This window comes from Dermacentor andersoni, chromosome 1, assembly GCF_023375885.2.
Source record: "Dermacentor andersoni chromosome 1, qqDerAnde1_hic_scaffold, whole genome shotgun sequence".
In the NCBI taxonomy this organism is placed as follows: Eukaryota; Metazoa; Arthropoda; class Arachnida; order Ixodida; family Ixodidae; genus Dermacentor; species Dermacentor andersoni.
In genome coordinates this window covers 190,063,382-190,078,356 of record NC_092814.1, presented here as the reverse complement: position 1 = coordinate 190,078,356, position 14,975 = coordinate 190,063,382, and the positions used below count along the sequence as shown (strand labels likewise).

Sequence of the window (14,975 nt, the reverse complement as noted above, 5' to 3'; positions counted from 1 at the left end):
ATTATAATTTTGTGACGGTCATTAGCAGAATTTTTTCGTAGTGACACAAAGATGGAGAAATTCTGGACCCTGCAGTAGAATTTTTCCCGCTCTTCCATGGCATTATATATATTGTACGAGCGCTATTCACTACGCTCCTAAGACTAAATATTTGATATTCCCGTGACCACGCAAATAGTGACGTAGATCACTGCATTCGACCAATCGATGAAGCTAACCAGGGACACGAGGAAAAAATAACAGACCAGTGCGGAAGTCGAATGTGTGGACTGAAGTTGCCTTTATCGCAAAACCGAGGCCAGGACAACGCACTCCCAAATGCAAGACTTTTCGCTGCAAAATTTGGTCGCGGATATATATGTAGTGAAGCCGCCTCCGAATCGACAGGCGCAGTGCCTACTTATCCGCGAAACACACCCGTTTATTATATATTTATTTCATATTTTACCCTAATCATCTAAAGCACCAAGCCAGGAATATTTCTAGGTTAACATCTACACGTAGCTCTCTTTAAAGGCTATCTCTCTCATCCAATTGCATTCCTGTTCGTTCTTCTTCATTGGTCCGAGCAGCGTGGCATCTAGGTCATGGTCAGCTTTAGCAGGTCCATCGCGGGTGATCCGTGCGTCCGTCCGTCCGTCCGTCCGTCCGTCTGTCTGTCTGTCTGTCTGTCTGTCTATTAAATTATGGAGTTTTACGTGCCAAAACCACGATCTGATTATGAGGCACGCCGTAGTGGGGGACTCCAGAAATTTGCCCTTGCAAAAATTTTTAGTAACATTTTATAAACCGTATTTAGACAAATGTTACTAGAACCTATCGACATTCTATAAACCGTCTTTAGACACCGTAACAACTTCCTAGTAACCTCCTACCGACTATTGGCCACCGATATTGAATTGAAAGTATAGATATAAAATGTCGATAGAATTCTTACCGACTCCTTATTATCTTATGTCGTTAGAAAGTGTCAACTGTGAAGCGACTATTTATTGACCACCTTTATACATCCTAACAACTTGCTAGTAGCATCCTGTCGACTATTCGCCACAGATAGTTGACAGGATGTTACTAGGAAGTCGTTAGGATGTATAAAGGTGGTTAATATATAGTCGCTTCACAGTTTTTAGGAAGTACATAAAAATTTTATTCAGAGGTAATTACTTTTGCAATTATATATTGCAAAAATAAGCTTTGATTATCTCAGAATAAAATTTTTATTTGCTCCCTGAAAACTGTGCAGCGACTATTTATTAACCACCTTTATATATCCTAACGACTTGCTAGTAACATCCTGTCAACTATCTGTCTGTGGCGAATAGTGATTGCCAAGCGGTTAGGTGTGGCATGCAACAGAAGAAGACAGGTTTCCATTTGTGCTTGAACACATCCATTTAATATCCCCGGGCTAGTAAGGAGGACGAGTTCTCCAGCTGCCCTGGAAGTAGGCTGAAATGTTGCGTTGTGTAGTCTAGAAAAGAGAAGAAAAAAGGCAACAGATTAGTTTTGCTACAGTGACATTGCAACACACCATGCATCTGTTTCTTAAAAAGGAAGTGCACAAGAGACAAGCTTTCAACCCTGTGAGCTCTAAACATCTCCACCTGTTTTGTGCAATGTCCTAAATATGCATGAAATGACTGAATTAGAGCATTAAAGCTGGGAGCGTGATGGATGTGCGTAACGCCAACAGATGCACGACACAAACTCTATCATACCAATTGTCATCTACAAACAAAAGCTGTAAATCAACTTCAGTTTAATGAACTTCGATATTCGTATTGTGACCAGTACATGGAAGTTTCATGTGTGAATTATCTTGGGAAAGGCAAAGTGCCAGTCATAACTGTGCTGCAGCTTTGCTTGGGCACAGGTACATAGAAGAGTTGACTTTTGTGTTGCACTTAAGAACCACGAAATGATACAAGCAACATGTAAGCAGTTGAACAGGCAGACATTGTCAAAGTGAGCTTGTTACTAAACATGTTAGCTTTCCACAAGACAGGATATTATATTATCAGTCTATTCATATGACCAGGGCCTCTATCACAAAAATACATATGCCAACAGTAATGACAATTTTCTAGTTATGGTGGCAAAGCTTGCATTATAATATGCTATTATAATCAGGTTAATAGCTATTTTAGCAGTAAAGAAAGGAGTATACCCTAAGATAGCCCTGAAATTGCCATGAAAGGAGTTTTGTTGAAAACTGCACAAAGAATATTAAGATGCTTCTTTGTGACACACATACCTACTATGGTGTTGACCTTCTTGGAATCCAACGGATCCTTCTGTGGAAGGCATTTGACAGCCACCCAAAGAAGGACCTCCCTTCAACGTCTTCTATTGAAAAAGGAGCTTTAAGGAGGCCCTCCGCGAAGTGGAAGCCTGAGTTGTAAGCATCCAGGCACAGCCTCTTCAGCAGGCCCTTTTCAACGTATACACCGTCACCGATGTCTACCTGTGAAAGAATACAACAACCACAGATTCATTTTATACATGTTTGATCAAGGAATGGTTAGGAAGTAGGGTAAGGTTTGCAAAAACGGAAGTCGCTTCTTCTCGTTGATTCGGTTTAAAGAACAAAGCAGCCTTACGTATACCATACATGCATTGTACTGAGCTGTGTACTTTTACGTAAGACTAGAAAGTATTGGGAACTTCAATGCGAAAGAAAGACATGCATCTGCCTAGAACTAAGCAAATGTGTGCCACCCCTTGACACAGAGTGAGATCTGGTGCTGTTTTAGTGATTAGCAGACATTGAAAGCTTCAAGCGTCATCGAGTATTGGGCCAAGCTGTGCTCGATTAGTGACGCACAAGTGCTCGAGAACTATCAAACAAGATGCAATTGTCTTCAAATACAATTCTGACTTCCCCTTGCAGGCATGCAGTTTTCAATTTACTGACTGCACTTGGGTGTAAAGATTTTGTCTGACAGAGTGAATAAACCACATACACAAGCAGCATTTTCATAGTTAGCATAGTCTTCAATAGGTACTGATACCTTCAATTTAGAAAGCCCTGTATATTGGGCCTCATCAAACTAATTTCACGAAAGGTTTGTCAAGGTAGAAGCATAGAACTTTAGTCATTAGAAGACAAGTGAAAGGAGTTAATTATTGCAGTTATTACTGAAAATTAAATTTTAGACAGCTCATCCCAATGAGAAATTGATGCAAGCAGTTTGTACATGCCACATAAGCATATAGATATCAAAAATAGGGATTAGAGAAAACCTTCCCTTAGAGGTTTATTAATACAAGCAGCCATGCCCTCGAGGAGACATAACTTCTTTTTCTGTAGGCAGAAAGAGGCTCGAGTATTTTATTGACACATATATGTGCCCATGCATATATGTCATCTCTGTTGTAAACCTTTTTTTCATGTACATGCAAGGTGTGTTTATAACATCTCATTGTGCACAAAATTTGCGTAATAAATTAAAGACCGCGGTTTTGTAGCGATGGTATTCCTTTTCGCTATTCGTTAGTAGGCTGACCGACGCCCCGGCCCGTGCTACGTACTGCAGCTGCCGGCCGTTAGCGGTGGGCGAGAAGAGTAATATAGAATCGAGGGGTAAGTATCGCTACAAAATCGCAGTCTTTAAATTATTACGCACTGCCGTAACCTACGATTGCAAGAGCTGACATCTCGTTATTAAGATTTGGTTGGTCTGTCTTTCTTAAAGGCCGGCGTCTGATTGAAATGTCTAGATTAAAAATGCACCTCGTTATTGTAATATCGGCCTATATCCGCTCTAACATAGAAGACAAATACGCGAAGACACTCAAGAACATAAACAATACACACAGGTTCTCGCGATGCGGACCTCCAAATACAAGCTTCTATCTGCTTAAGCGTCAAACATAGCAATCGTGTGACAACGCGCGAAGCCCATGATACATCGACGTATACATTACACATGTACTGTACTTGCGGGAATGCCTATATGGCGAATAACTTCTTGCCAGGCAACTACCGAACGAACACCAACTTTCAATGTGTTTTCATAATTGTGTGCCCATTCAGGCATAGCAATCAAGGCGGGTAGCAGAATGCAAGTACGCTGTAACATCAGAGGAAGCTTTCGTGAAATTGCTTGCTAAATGTGCACAGCAACATGGCTAACATACGATAGGAAAGCGCTTTGCTCTAGCTAGTTACACAACGCTCATTACGTAAATCATAAGCTTCAAGAATGCGCGCAAGCGCCAAACTTGCTTACCTTTCAAGACTTGGCAAACGCTCCTTCGTCTAACAGGTACAGAGGCACCGACGTTTCTCTGGCGCAAGCACTGTAGAACTTCCGATGAACTCCAGCTCCACAAAAGCACAACCTTCAACAGTCTTCCAAACACTACAATTCGAAGCCCCAGTACCAGACTTTTCACGAGAGCGCGGGCAGGCAGCTCGGCAGAACAAAGGCAGCTCGGACGGGCGCTGTACTAGGGCACTCACTGACGACACTGGTGGATCGCTCGAAACACACGGCGAACTAATGGCGTTACACGAGTCCGGAGGGTTTGGGATGGTCACTGCACACGACAAGCAGCACGTTTTGCCTATGCACTTCTAAAATATAACTCAAATACCACCTTACTGCAAGGAGCATTCACTACAACCAACGTGGTGTGTCGACCAAACAAATACTGCAGTAGCGCCACTCTGCGGTTTTTTAGAAACATGTATCTTAAAGGAAAAAATTGCGTGTTTTTTCCTAATAACATTTGATAGAGTCCTTTAATAGATTTGTTTGGTCTTAAAGTGTGTACTTTGTACTTTGTGATACGAAGTTTAAGGAAATGTATCTATAATAAAAACTAAGCGGCTGTTGCCTTCAAGATTCGCAATTGCTTCAGGTGCATGCAGGTTGCAAAAGCACGGCCTTCGAGATCAGACTGTCACTCAAAGGAAGCCGTAGCGGGAGGCGGAGAGGCATTTAGGCCCCAATCGTTGGGTTTACAGTGCCTAGGTAGGCTTCCTTATTTATAAAGAATATACGGGGACTTCAGCCGAACCATGAGCGAGCTATACAGACACACGCGGTACGATTCAGTGTCCGATCCGACGTGCGGCGCTGCATGCTACGGCATGAGCGGCGCATAAGCTCCGCCCACATCCAGCTCCCCAGCTTGTGTTCATATCCACGTCGAGAAACGATATAAAAACAACTGTGCACAACACTGCTTCGCTTTACGCGAACGCTGTCGATAAAATTATGCCCCTGTGAGTGACAGAACACTTCACGACGGCGCGTTGTCCACTGACGGCTCCGCTAAAGCCAGCGATAGGGCCGGTAGGCCTAGCTAGGCGGACGCTGTAGCCGACGGAGCTTGCGATCCAGCCCGAGCTCGTCGAAGAGTGCTTATTTGTGCCAAAACAATTAACACTGTACACTTAGGTCGACCGTAATTAAATACAATTGGTTTACTCGACGCACTCGTTGCGAAGGGCAAACGTGCAAACGAAGCGAGCGGCCTCGCTCAGACGGTCGGTGTGTGATGTCTGTTCGCGAAATGCCCTCGCGTCGCGGCTCCCGATCTCACCAGTAGCTTAGTGCTAGTGTACAAGGCGCTGGTTTGCATAACAGGCACACGTTCGAGATAATTTTACTGAACTGGTAACTATTTCATGTCAAAAACAAACTGCAGCAGGCAACGAAAAAGAATAACTGCGAGAAACCGGCCAGCCAGCACCGCCTCCGTGGAGGGAACGTCAGAGAACGTCACATGCCAACCGCGCTGCCATTGGATGCGGCCAGACGACGGTGCAGTTGTCGGACACGTCGGACGATGAAAATCTGCCCGGTTTGTCGCACGCCGGACGTCCGATCCGGCGCTTCGGCACGGCAAAACACCTCGATTCGGGCTGAGTTTCGGCGCGTCGGACGCTGGATCGGACACCGAATCGGACCGTGTGTCTCCCGCTTTGGTTGGCGAACACGAGCCGATCAGCGCGCCGTCCGTGCAGCTCCGTCTAGTGCGATGGTGCATGGCCTACGGGCTTCTTTGACACCTACTGAGCACAAATTCATGATCACCGCTCATATACACGCTTCCCATGGCACTAGCTGTCGTGTTTTCGAGAATACGTGCCCTCATCTTGAATTGGTGAGACCATATTTCCTCTTAGCGTCCGGTATTAGAAGCAATTTTTTTCTATGAACATTCTACTATCATCTGTTACTAGGAAGTTGATTAAGAATTAGGAAAACAGTTACTGTGCAAAAAAAAACATTTTTTTTAAAGCAGCCAGTCTTTGCATATTCATTTATAGTTCAGATGCTGTTATATGTTCATTTCTCACTAAATCATTTTTAACAACTTTCTAGTAACCAGTGTTACTAGAAAGTTGATTGAAAATTGTGGAAATTTACACCTGTCCATGAAACAAGACTGTCTTGCACCAGCCATGTTCAATGAATAATTATAACCTTATTGAATAATATTCATGCATGTTTTGTAACTTGGGTTATGTACTTTAAGAACATAATTATTTTTATTGACTTCCTATTGAATCGTGTCTCTAAAAAGTTAAAATAGTGTGTCTTAACTTTCTAGTAACTTTCTTTTTACATACTGAAGTTAGAAAAGAAGTAACCAACTTTCTTTTGACAAACGTTACTAAAAAGTAAAAGTCAATAGGATGTTACTAAAGTTGATAGGATGTTGATAAAAGTTCTAAAGAAAGTAAGGAAGCATTTTTGTATGGGTGGACCACCTGGGGTTCTTTAACGTGCACTAAATCTTATATATATATATATATATATATATATATATATATATATATATATATATATATATATATATATATATATATATATATATATATATATATCTGTGTGTGTGTGTGTGTGTGTGTGTGTGCGTGTGTGTGTGTGTGTGTGTGATGGGTGACGCATCATGGGTCACCCATGATGCCTGGCGTGCTACTGAATCTGTTAGCTGAAGAAGGTGATGTAACCAGAGATCATACATACAAACACACAAATGTTACATATATCCACACATGCACACACGTACTCAACCTGGTCATAGAGTTTTATTAAGGAGTGTAGTTATCAAAATGTTAGATGCGCGTTTGTTGCACGCAAAGCAAGAGATGTATTTTTTTATGGGCCAATAATTTCCGCAATTTCATGCTCCACGAACGGTACGAATTCTACGCAGCCTTGTGAGCTTCCTTGTCTGATGAATAACGACCGAAGTCATGCTGCAAGTCTTCAGGGACATTGCACACTGAACAGTTAGTCTAATAACTGAAGTTGTCTATTTGAAGTAGTTGGTGTAAGCCACGCTGAGCCTGACGCGGTGAAGGCGTGCTTTATCTTGCCTATGCTGAAACCTCGCGGCGCGCTAAACTCGCAACACGAATCAGCAAAGTAGTCTACATGGGGTAAGGTTGCCATCAAACGCCACAGAATACATTGAACATGTGACAGAAGACACGAGAAATAGAATCGAGGCAAAGGATCATTGCGTCATGCTGACCTAGACGTGCGGTATATTGGGAACCACTCGGACGACGCCATAGTGGCTGGTTCAGGGCGCGAGCAGATTTATAGATTACCACGCGGTGCATTGTCTGGCTTCTGCCTGTGACAACCTTTGTCAGTGGTCGCTATCAAGTTATCGCTTCTGCGCTCATTGTATCTGAACATTTGTGAACATTGCTGCCAAATCCCGCAGCGTGCAATACGGGCGTGTGCATGTGCATCGCGAATAGTGCTGTGTACGATCTCGAACCAATGTGAGCCGCAGCGATTGCTCTGAAATGAACGGTGACGCATGTACACACATACCGGATGGACTTAAGTCGGGGGATTAGATTCGACGACTGACGACCGCTCTCGGCGGTGTCGTTGCTGCACTTTGGAGTTACTTTGCTTTCTGGGCACGAGTTAGCCCAATATTAAGTTCATTTCCTTACTAACCCACCGCGGTAGCGTTTTGGCTATGGCGTTACGCTGCTAAGCTTAAGGTCGCGGGTTCGATCGCGGTGGCTGCACTTCGATGGGGGCGAAATGCGAAAAATGCTCGTATGCTTAGATTTAGGTGCATCTTAAACAACCCCAGGTTGAAAAAGTTAATCCGCAGTCCAACAATCACGGTGGGTCTCGTATTCAGATCGTGGTTCTTGCACGTAAAACATCAGATTTTGATTTCCTTGCCTATTTTTTTCTTGTAGTGTTTTTGCTTCCTCATAGTCACTATACCCCGTGACAATGTATGCACTCTCTGCATGATGATGTGATAGTCTTTGGAAATATGCCATTTAGGGACTGCGATATATTTCTATACGGCCAACTTGAATTTGAAAAAAAAGAAAAGAAATGAGCAGATCCCAATGACCTGTTCAAATTAGTGTGAAACGAAGCTCTAGTGAAGTTGTTGAATAAGTGCTGCATATAACTAAATGCCACGCATACAATTGTGTTTCTTTTCATCCTATGCAACGTGTAATCTCATACAATCTTTGTTTATGCATTGCAAAGGTCACAGCTGTAATCTCATGCAGTGTTTATGCAATACATCGTTCACAAGCGCTGCCGAAATGCAAACGCTAAATGTGGTGAATGCACCGTGTCAGACGTTTGTGTACCGATGACATGATGATGAAGGTGAATTCGGAGTTACTATACCTGGGCGGTATATACGTATCTGCGGCCTGCAATCAAGTCTACTTTGATAACAGGCTGCCTAGAGTAAGTACACCGAAAGCGGGCTCTGTCGCGGAGACTGCGACCCGGAAATTTCTAATGCCGACTGTACTTCAGAGACGCGCCACTGCGAAAGAAGTCGAAGTAGAGGCCCTCAGCTATTCGAAAGTTGCTCGGTGCTGTCACTTCATGAGCTATGCTTTCTTCAGAAATCGTTCTCTGGGAAATCTTGTTAAACGCTTGTTAATGAAGTTTCTTTTCTCATTAAATAAAAATGGGGCTGAGGAGTGAAAGGTAACGAGAGGATGAAAAGGGCGTGAGCACCATAACTGTCTCACCTCTCACCTTGATAGTGATTTCCATTGGGTCGCATGGCTCAAATTCTGCAAGTACTAACAACTAATTAAGTTACGACCACAGAAAAAACAAAAGAAAGCAATAACGCTACACGCGTGATGCGTGGCTTAAAGCGCACAGGGTCTATTTCCTGCGCGGAACATAGATACCATGGTCCGCGTAAAGTACAGTCGCGAAAAGAGTGGGAGCAATGGAACCATGTTAGTATATCTACAAAAAAAAAAGAAAAAAAAAAAGAAAAATGGCTCTTACGCTAGAATTGATCGTAACACGTGCCACGCAATCATGATTTTGGGCAAAGGCGTTAGGTGTTTGACGAGCTCGTTAACTATATAACTTAAGGAGACGTCTCAAGGCAGCATACACTTTCTTTAAATTAGTTTGTGCGGCAAGCAAAGACCCGGTGACTTTTTGATTATATATACCCGGCGAAATCATTGTTCGCGTCTGACTCAGCGGAAGGCTCTGCAAATGATTTCACATCACTCGTGTGGCTCGAGGGAAGCACCCTGCCTACATTGCCGTCTATGGGGAGACTTGCTGATATAAGCCCTTCGAAAAGCCACGTCGTCTCGCAGCGGAACATTCAATACAACGACGACTTCAGCCGAAGAGCATGCCGAAATGAGGGCGTTATCCGACTTAGCCCTCGACAATAGAAAGCAAGGCACTGTATCCGATACACGCAGTCTTCTGTTCTCTCTCTAGTTTTGTGCTATCGTCGCAAAGGGCTCGACGTTGCAACGCAGCCCTGCGGACAAATCATCCGCACTGGACGGCGGTTGCCGTAATTGGCTGGCGCTCTAAGCGCATCAGCTAACTTCCAGAGAGGGAGAGATAGATGGAAAGTGTGTGAGTGTGCTCATGTGTGTAATGAACATTGTGCAGAGCTCCATAGCGCACTCGATGTTATAACTTAATATATTTATTTAGCGAAGGACAGAGAGACAAGGCTTTTCCCGTTACCGCGGGCGGAATGGAGGCAGCACAAACCCCTCAATTGTGCGACCAGGCGCCAACGTTTGTAGCGTCTCAAGGCGCGGATCGAAGGGAACGCCGGCGGAGTTATCCGGAACGGTCGCCGGTGGGGCGCGAAAATAGCGCGCTTTTGTTGTCGCAGGAGACGTGTAATTCGAAACGTAAACATGCCGAGGCAATCATCCGCCACTCTGCATGCATTGGAGTCGGCTGGAAAATGGACTTACTACAGGTGGCGAATTCCCGAGGAGTGACCCCATCACCGTGCCTCTCAATAAACTCTTATTAAAACCTTCGGCAGCAGGCTGTAATTCATTATCTGAGAGGTTAGCCATTGTGGGCTGCCTAAGCAAACAAAATTTTACAGTGGATAGAGACGATTGCTAGAGTTGCAAACTGAATTGATCTGAACTGCACCCCGCAACACGGAAGTAGTCTAAACTTCTATGAACTAAATCTGCTTCCAAAAGCACGCAAGGACTTTATTTTCAGCCACCGTGTTGAATCCGAAAACCACAGCGCAATGTTGGTGTTGGCCAGTACAATATTTCAAGGCTGTACTTCTTCGGTGTATTACCATATGTTTACTGTGCTCGAGCTTTGAAATGAAAGGGACGCGCATTTTCTCGAATGTGCACCCATTATTACGTAAGATTGACAACATCACCTCAGTAATACCTAATATTGCGTCGTACAGGGAGCAATGGACGCGAGGAAGTAATTGCAGCTGCCAATGTTTGGGGCGCATTAGTTGGCCCTCTTTCCGTCCGTTGTTCTTCCGTCACAAACATTGAGAGCCAATGATCAAATAGACCAACATCGTACTTTGCTATATAATTACAGGGCTGTCACTGTTTAGGCGTCTGTTTTGTGACTATGTGACCACTAGTATGCAGACTCCATGATCGGTCGTACCTAGACTGACTCACACATCCTTACGCTATCTGTGAAGGCCATATATTAAAAAGGCTGTTTATATTCGGAAATTCGGAAGATTTCTTCATTACCTGACTGATGGCGCGGCGCGAGTCATCGTTGAGTATCACTTTCTAAATCGAGGCTGTTCTTTGGGGGCTTACTGAAGCCAAATGTTACTTCGACCCCGTTCGATCCCATACTGAAGACAAGGTAATGCTCCTGTACATTAATTTAGCAAATTCTTTCACAGGAATTGATATTATACTGGTATTCTTCGTAATATCTGGCACATTAGACGTTATAGGACTTTGAGGCAACTTGATTGTCACTGTAGACACATTAGTGTTTCATTGACAGATCTTGCGTTTCTGAAACGTACTATTATTTACATAATTCGGGATGCCATTCTTACCTGATTACTAATTAAAAAACGCGTCATACATATTGCAGGTTAGAGGAATTTAGTTCTAGAGCGTGTTGAGTGGTTCAAATGTTGCTAGTGATCACCTCTTACGGCACGGGGCTAAAAAGTGTCAATTAGTCCATTCACTTAACACAAAACACATTCCACGTAATTTTTTAAAATAATTGTTAGAAAAGTCATTACTCACTAAGGTACACTGTATATTGCACATGAACCACACGCTTTTTTGTGACTTTGTGGAATAAAGTATTATTATTAAAAAAAAAAAAAAAAACCCGAAGCGCTGCGAGTCAAATCAGATTCATTAAGGCGAATGCCTTAGACGTCTCTTGGGACGAAAAATCCGTTCTCCGGCGTTATGGCACCGAAATTCGTGGCACAAAAATTAATAGGGAGTCGAACCCTCGACCTTTGGTGGGATTCGAACCCACGACCTATCGTGTTAATTAAGGCACCTTTAATTAAGATAGAGTCAAGGCACTCGAACCCACGACCTTTGGTGGGAGAAAACAATAGGAAGTAACGCATTCAAAATGAGCACGTACAGTAATTTAATGAATGTCTCGTGAGCGCGCAGGCTTTCGCCTTCATGACCTTTAGCGTGAGCTAAAGTGACTCAATTTTTTTCCATTTGACGGGAAGGCCCGGGAATAAAAGCCGTAGTGGTTTGACTACGACGCAGTGCACAGCACCTAGCCCTCATCTTGTGCGCTTCGTGTTTTGTTTTTCGTGTTCCTCAGCGCTGTTAACACGTCTCTCAATAACGTTAAGGGAACTGGAAGTCACTTGTAAAGACTAGGTTAGAGGTTGAATAGGACTGAGACTTCAGTCTTGCTCACCTCTAGTTTTCGCAGTGCATACTAAGAAACTCTCTGGCGTCAGCGGATGCCATGTTCTGCAAAATGGACACCCATCTCGCAGTTTTTTTCCAAAATGTAGAGAAAAAAAAGCAGCCTCTGCGACTTTGGATAATCACACCCGAAATTCGAACGAACCAGCGTTCGGGACAAAGAGATAGAAGGCGATTTTATGAAGGAAACGGCCAGAAAGGGGTGCTTCTGGTTTCTGCGCAACTATTGAGCAGCTAGAGGAATTAATTGTTGGGCAAGCTGATGCTGAAGAGGAAAATTAGCGCAAACAGAAAGACAACTCACAGGGCAAGAAAAGACAAAGACAAGCGCTATACTTATCTTTTCTTCCAGTGTGAGTTGTCCGTTTGTTTGCTCTAATTTTCCTCGTCCGTATTTAACAGAGTTTGTGAACCTTCCTCAACACTTCAGCGTGCCGCGCAAAGCCATAGTCGTAGCGCTAGTGCCGGTAGCTTCGAACGCTCGACAGCTTAAATTTAAAGTTCACTAGGGTTTAGAATTGTGCGAGCTAGTACTGCATTCTAGAACTGGTACAGCGCAACATACAAAGAAAGATACAAGCCGAGCCGGCCAGATGAAGGAACAGAGCGCTGAGGAACACGAAATTAAATTTAAAGCTCTCAAACGTATAATTGTGATCTTAGGTACTTTCATCAGCTCATTATAACTGTAGGTGACCTTACGTATAAAGTGTGTAACATTTAAAGCACTACTGTTGAGCCGTCAGCCCAAAGCAGTGATTGTAAAATGTAATTCGAAGCTCGTACGAGCGCTTTAACCCCATAAATTTAACCGTATGAATATATTTAACCGTAACTCGTACGAGCGTTTGACCGTATAGAGCACACGAGCTCTATACGTGCGGTTTAGCCGCAAATGCTTTGCCCTGGACAGAACTATCATTGGTGGTATTTTTGCCCCCATCGGACTGGATAAGCGTGCACGAGTAGTATAACGACGATAAACAGAGTGGTTGAGCAACAAGTGTTTTTAGAGCTAGTCTCACGTGAGCACTTACGCGTACTTGAGGAGGACTGACTGTCGGGCCAGTTTTATAGTAGTTAGGGTAGTTTAGCGCCCGTACTTGTTCATTTTGTCATTTTCTGCCCGTGTGCTAATTTGCGCTAAGCTACACCGTAATTATACTATGAGTACTTACCGCCCCGCCCCACCCCCCCACCCCGCCTTCTCCATCGAACGCGCACCGAGAAGGCCGTGCCTGCGGGAGTGATGCTAACTACAAAGGCGCTTACGTTTCGGATAGTCGGTCCTGCGCCGGTGCCCGCAGCGCAAGACGTTCGCCAGGCCCTGGCGGAAGGTGGGCGTCATGCCGCCGTAGATGATGGGGTTCAGCGCGCTGTTGGCGTACGCCAAGTACGTGCACCAGAACGAGGCCGGCGAGAACCACGAAGGCAGCTGTGCCGTGAAAAAGAAAGAGAGAAAGAAAAGGAGTCTCAGAATTTTCTTACCCCAGTGGGTGAAATCAATTGAATAGGCTATATCATATCATTGCAGAATAGACAGGAATGAATTGTCCCAAACAACGCATCGTGTTCGTGAGCATGAATATTACGTGGCCATGCAATAAGACATATATGCACGCACCTTTTCCTCTGCCTCTAATTTAGGTTAATCCAAAGCTGTAAACTTCGGGCTTTTGTAAAGACGAGAAAAAAAGTGCCCGCTCGAACCCCGTGCTTGTCACAGGACGAGCCCCCGACAGATAATCGTCCACGGTATGCCACCAAGGACGGATCCACATTGTAACCAAAAAGTTCAAACGAAAGCCTTACTGGCTCAATCTAAGCTAAACATTCACACTTTTCTCTCTAGGATAATTAACTGGAATGCTCGTTTTGCGTAAGGAAGGCCCGAGTGCGCGAACAGCAAGAACGCGCTTGAAGCGCAAATGTCTTTTTGTGCGTGTGCGCCTATCGTGTCTTGCTTGAGTGTCATCTCTTCAGTTCACGTCATCGCGTTTGTTCTGTAGGCGCGTTCAATGCCATTTAATTCTTGATACTCATTTTAATTATTTGCGGCTTACCGGTTGGCTGTGGTTCCCGTTGTCCCGAAACTGCGAAAACAGAACGATGACTTGGAAGGGCATCCAGCAAAGGACAAACACAAGAAGCACCACGCACACCAGCTTCACAACCTGTGGCGCAGTAAGGAATAAAAGGACAATGCAAGACAGTTAACTCGTACCCTGCACGAGAAAAGCATCAGTCGGCGCAATGAATACAAATCTGACGTAAGTTCTGACCAAGAAAGAAGCTTTCTTTCACGAAGCGACGACATTATATGAACGTGAATGACGCTGAACTCGCACATCTTTTGCATATTCTTCCCCACAAGGAGCTTTGCCACCACAGATACAAATATGCTTGCACACACGCGCGTTAATGTGCAACTGAGCATTGTCCATTGAGTAGTAGTATAGCGCATTTAACATACTACAGTAAGTTTTTTGTGTATTTTTGTCAGTAGTATGGCAAATACTATTTCAAAGGCTGTGCGCTCAACCTTTGGTTCGAACATGTTCTGCGCTGCATATACGGTAGTGTGCTCTGCAGCGCATGTCACTCGTCGGCGAATTCGACAAGCGACAGCTTTGTTGCCATTGGGGGAGGTGGCCTCTCCAGCACCATATTTATCAACACAAGAGGCGGCGACTTGTGAATGAAAGCGTCTGTGGTGGGTGCGAACCATAACGAGAAAGGATGAGAAAAAGAATGCTTGACGTCACGCAGATAGACATGGAGA

The 14,975-nt window shown here is 44.2% G+C and overlaps 1 protein-coding gene and 1 long non-coding RNA gene across 2 annotated transcripts in view; both read right to left on the bottom strand.

Annotated features, from left to right (window-relative positions):
• Positions 1–14,975, bottom strand: part of LOC126547042 (QRFP-like peptide receptor) — a 280,155-nt gene that overhangs the window by 5,609 nt on the left and 259,571 nt on the right. Inside the window, exons 5-6 of the mRNA XM_050194873.3 lie at positions 14,257–14,367; positions 13,466–13,628 (exon numbers count right to left, since the gene is read on the bottom strand). Coding sequence (XP_050050830.1) covers positions 13,466–13,628; positions 14,257–14,367 — 274 coding nt within the window. The remainder of the gene's footprint in view (positions 1–13,465; positions 13,629–14,256; positions 14,368–14,975) is intronic.
• LOC126547044 (uncharacterized) lies at positions 1,374–4,615 on the bottom strand. Its single transcript, XR_007602646.3, has 3 exons — positions 4,233–4,615; positions 2,255–2,464; positions 1,374–1,471 (listed from the first exon to the last, which is right to left on the bottom strand). It is a non-coding gene; the product is annotated as an uncharacterized lncRNA (long non-coding RNA).